The following is a 4931-nucleotide window of genomic DNA, read 5'->3' on the forward strand; positions in this document are numbered from 1 at the left end:
CTCCACTCTCTCAACCAAGAGAAGAGAGGTATGTTGCAACACCTCACAAATCTCAAAAACTCGTCAGGGCCGGCAGGCATAATGTTTAACCGGGATTATTTCCACGTGCAACATCTCAACTCTCTCAAAATAATATTGTGGAATTTAACTGCAATTAAATTCCTAAATAGTAAATAACAGTACGCCCCTGTTTTGCGACCCCACCCCCGAAACTTTGACCTCGTTTATCTCGTTATGCCAGGATCGGGGCCAGGTTGAAAAAACGTCGATGATATTCAACTTTTAAAGACCTATTTATATAGATCGCAACCTAAATGGCCCCGATCCTGGCATATAGATTTTTTTAAGGTCATAGTTAACCCAGTTACACCCCTAAATTTTGAAATACCTACTCAAAATTGGTCGCAAAAATTTCCTCAGAAATATAGCTATGGTAGATGAATCGAGTGTTTTGACGTAACTCTTTTTTGTGGCTAGTTATTGTGCATTGTAATATTATGATATAATCACTAATTAATTATTTATGGGGGTGGGGTTTGACCAATTTTTTTTCTGAATACGATAAGTGTCGCTGCTGAGCATATGCATTTTATGGTAAAAAATTTAGTAAAATTGGTGACATGGCCCCGCAAACAATCTGACCAGTTGAAAAATACTAGCCCACCAGTGCTTATCAGAGTCCGGCTAAATATGTTGGAAAAAACCCCGAAATATGTATGCAAAGTGTTTAATCATATCGCCAAAATACATATGTATGCATTCATACAATGAGGTTTACATGGATAACTTTTTATTGTAGGAAAAAGGGATGGTAAAAACCACATTAAACACTGCAAAATACACTAATTAAACAAATTAGCAATCCACTTCTTCCTCCTGAAACGAGTCCCTCTTCGACCTCGGGAGCCTATCTTTCTTCACAGGGACGACATCACCACCACATTTCCTCTTCAAGTGCACAGATAACAGGGACTTGCTCGCAAAGCCCTTTCCACACTGGGCGCAGATGAAGGGCCGCTCTCCCGTGTGCACTTGGAGCACGTGCGCCCTCAGGTGGACCGGGTACTGGAAGGATTTTCCACATTGGGCGCATTTGTGCGGGGTGGGCGTGACATAGCCGACGGTGTGGATCCGCTTCACGTGCGCGCGGACTTGTTCCTTGTTCTTGAACACGAGGTCGCAGTGGAGGCACGGGTCTTGCCGCTGGCTTGAGTGAGACGACAAGTGAAGGTCGAGGTCTCTCTTGATGGAAAAGGAGGCGCCACATTGCTGAAAAAATGACAATATTTTCTTGACGGAAAAGATGATATATTTTTCGAAATATTTTCGCAATTAAAAATGGCGTTAAAAAATCATTTTTCACGACAATTTCTCCAACGGTAAAAAGATTGCGCCGCAAACATTTCCCTCCCGTAATCATTTTCGAAAATTCAGAATCCTTACAGGTAGGAAATGATTTTTGCACATTTTTTGCAACCTCTTCATAATCACGGTATCCAAAATTAATTACTATTGCAACTTAGCCTTAGCTTACCTCACATTTGTGCGGCTTTATCCCCGAGTGTCTCCACTTGTGTTGTCGTAATCCTAGCTGAGACGAGAAAATTGCTCCACTGCGATTTCAAATTGTAAAAAATAAATTTTACGTAATTCCCCAAAATTTTGATAGAAAAGAATTATTTACATACCACTCCTCGCACACCAAATGGTCAGCCCCATGTTCTCTGACACGATGAGATTGGAGAGTACTTTCATGCAAAAACTTTTCTCCACACGTTTCACACTGGGGACGTTTCGATTCATCGTGCCTTCTTCGAACATGTGACCTGAGGGAGTCGTTACTTATGAATTTTTTCCTGCAAATGTGACACACGTGGTCGTGGTCGGGGTGGGACGACGTCTTGGGGGCGACCTTGGTTCCATGGGCGTCCTTAATGTGGGCCCTTTTTTCCTTCTCAGAGCCAAACTTGGCGGAACAACCGGACTCGGGACAAGGAATGTGGTGATGTCGGGCGATATGATAGTTCAGCGTGTACTCGGCGACGAAGGATTTCTCGCAGTAGGGAGAGGGACAAATTAGAATTTTTCGGTTTTTAATCTTTTTAACATTTTTGGAGGTCGTTTTGACAGCAACTTTTTGAAGAACAACTTTCTTTTTGGGACGATTTGAACAACGTTTTCGGTCAAGAGGGGAATTATTGTTTTCTTTGGATTTGACCCCAAGAGAAACTTTTTTCCTTTCTAGTGTCACAAATAAAATAAATTTATTAGATGAGGATGAAAACCAAAAAGTTAGAAAATAAAATTCTGAATATATATTTTTATAATTTCATACCGTACTGCTTGACCTTTATTGACCTTGACCTTGACCGGAGGTCGCCCCCGCCTAGTTTTGGGTTTGACAGGTCTCCTTCGGGGTTCTGGTTGGATGCAGAAGGCTGACTCGTCATCGTCGTCGCTACCCTCACACTTCAAGGGGTCAGTCTCCCCATGAGTGTGATCCATGGAGGAAACAGGGTACTCAAAAGTTTCATAATTTTCATCAAGGAACAGATTTCCCTCGTCCGCTTCAACTTTGATTGGGGGGACGTCTTCCAGCACAATGTGGCCGTCCCCCCGTTGTTCATTATTCTCTCCTAAGTATGAATATCAAAATAAATTTATTGATAATTATTACTAGTGTATAAGCCCGTCCCCCACGGGGCGAGAGCTTATTTGATTTTTGTGAAAATTAAGTAAGAGTGTTCATAATTCCAGGGAATCATTTTTTATTATATAATATATGCCTCTTGGCGAGGGAAGTGAAACGGAAAATTACTTTTATTTCCGTTGCATTCCCAGCAGCTTATAATATAGATTAATAAAGTAAGGGGCAATTCATAAATTATGTAATGCGAGTGGGAGGGCTTAAGGCTCCAGCATATGATATTTTGCCTATGTTGCCATGTTAAAGTGAGGCTAAAAAATCGCGTTTGGCGTTACCAAATTTATGGACAACCCCTAAATCCAAAGTACAATAAAATTTCACTCAACCCATCATCATGTTGAGTATACTTGTCCTCAGCTGCATAATCTGGTCCCCACTTTGTCCCCCTACGGATATAGAATTCGCCAGGGTGTCTTGAATTTTCGAAATTTTCTGCCCCATCTGTCCCTCCAGGATGGACATCTTGTGCCGGATTTCTTCCATCTCGCTTATCATGGGGGCACAATCTAGACAAAATTCACAGCTGTCCAAATTCTTGCCAAAGGGTGGAGTAATTTTCCTGCGACGACGACACATTGTTGGCGAACATGGTGACGACGACGACGACAGCAATTCCAGCAGGAGCGAGATTGGTACTATTTTTCTGGTTTCGTTATTATCCAAGGAGGCTGTCGACGGGATGGGTGTGGGCAGAACTTGAGAGCAGAGGAAGCAGGACATCCTGACCTATTTTAAGTGACAATAGAGATTTTGTGATTTAAATATAAATGCATATATTTTTTAAATTTTCAATTATAATCTAATAAAATATTCCTTAATCAGTAAGGAATCACTTAAAAACGAACAACTTTATAGCACAAATGGAGTTATTTAGATTCGTACCGATTCAAAAATGGGAGGAGCGAAGAGACTCCAGTTCTTCGTCAAACCAAGGAGAAAAGTGGAGAGTCTGCACTAAAAATTTAGCATCGTTTAAATTATTTAGATTAAATTTCCATTTATGTAAATACGTACGTAATACATAAATATGTCTGCAGGTATGATCAGAAAATTAATTATTTTAATTGAATAAATTCATGAAAAACTTACGTTGTTTGTTGATAACTCTGCAAAATTAAGAAACTTTCTGTGACCTCATTAACGTTGCTTTTTGCTTTTGTCCGCCGCTTTGTTGGGTTAAGGGCCACCAGCCTTAATTTTTTTACCTCATGGAGGAGGTGAATAGAAATACTTCTTTTATTACAAGGAAACTTTGATATTTATGGAAACTTTAAATATCAAAACAACTTATGATGATGTGAGTTGAGGATGAGTAGTGAAAGTGTCAAATGGATCGCGCCATAGACTTTGTTTCTCAAAACTGGTCGTCGCCCAATTCATGCAAGCTTTTCATGAAAACGAATTGCATGGAAACTGAAAAGTTTCATGGAAAACAGTTTTCATGAAAACAAAAAGCGTAAAAAGGCTTTCCATGAAAAAATGCATGAAAAGTTTTAATGAAAAATGCATGAAATCTCTTAACGAAAAAAAATGCGTGAAAACTTTTAATGAAAAAGTGCATGAAAACTTTTAATAAAAAATGCATGAAAACTTTCAATGAAAAAATGCATGAAAACTTTCAATGAAAAAATGCATGAAAACTTTTAATGAAAAAATGCATGAAAACTTTCAATGAAAAAATGCATGAAAACTTTCAATGAAAAAATGCATGAAAACTTTCAATGAAAAAATGCATGAAAACTTTCAATGAAAAAATGCATGAAAACTTTCAATGAAAAATGCATGAAAACTTTCAATGAAAAAATGCATGAAAACTTTCAATGAAAAAATGCATGAAAACTTTCAATGAAAAAATGCATGAAAACTTTCAATGAAAAAATGCATGAAAACTTTCAATGAAAAAAATGCATGGAGACCAGCCAGATTTATAAATTTGCATGATAAAAAGTTGATAAAAGCTTGTTTCACAGGAAGCCACGTGGGTGGGGAATAATACCCATGGAAATTTTCTGCATTATTAATATGTAAAAACTAAATATGCAGAATAAAATATGTATGTATGGCATTTTTGTCGAGTACAGCAGAATTCCAGCAATTTCTACTTGGGCGTTGAAACCGGAACTCGATAAAGGACAAATTTAATGAAAATTCAGTCAGTTGCGGATAATATCTATGTCCCAGGTAAGGACCTTGACCAGGCTTGCTGAACTTCTCAGTCAAATAC

At 38.6% G+C, this 4931-nt stretch overlaps 1 protein-coding gene across 1 annotated transcript; it reads right to left on the reverse strand.

Annotated features, from left to right (window-relative positions):
• Positions 1 to 711: 711 nt before the first annotated feature.
• On the reverse strand, positions 712 to 4009 carry LOC110861237 (gastrula zinc finger protein XlCGF52.1). Its single transcript, XM_035844587.1, has 7 exons — positions 3797 to 4009; positions 3590 to 3661; positions 3034 to 3433; positions 2336 to 2636; positions 1689 to 2241; positions 1535 to 1613; positions 712 to 1269 (listed from the first exon to the last, which is right to left on the reverse strand). The coding sequence occupies exons 4-7, from the start codon at positions 2448 to 2450 to the stop codon at positions 856 to 858; spliced, it is 1161 nt and encodes a 386-aa protein (XP_035700480.1). The 5' UTR covers positions 2451 to 2636; positions 3034 to 3433; positions 3590 to 3661; positions 3797 to 4009; the 3' UTR covers positions 712 to 855.
• Between the last annotated feature and the right edge of the window lie 922 nt (positions 4010 to 4931).

Source organism: Folsomia candida, unplaced genomic scaffold (assembly GCF_002217175.1).
Source record: "Folsomia candida strain VU population unplaced genomic scaffold, ASM221717v1 Fcan01_Sc039, whole genome shotgun sequence".
Classification (NCBI taxonomy): Eukaryota; Metazoa; Arthropoda; class Collembola; order Entomobryomorpha; family Isotomidae; genus Folsomia; species Folsomia candida.

Excerpts from the sequence above, each read along its gene's own strand:
- LOC110861237 (XM_035844587.1), bottom strand. The coding sequence starts at position 2,450 with ATGACGAGTCAGCCTTCTGCATCCAACCAGAACCCCGAAGGAGACCTG. Across the intron at positions 2,242-2,335 it reads AATAAAGGTCAAGCAGTACG|AAAGGAAAAAAGTTTCTCTT; the intron begins GTATGAAATTAT and ends TTGTGACACTAG. Across the intron at positions 1,270-1,534 it reads TAAAGCCGCACAAATGTGAG|CAATGTGGCGCCTCCTTTTC; the intron begins GTAAGCTAAGGC and ends TCATTTTTTCAG.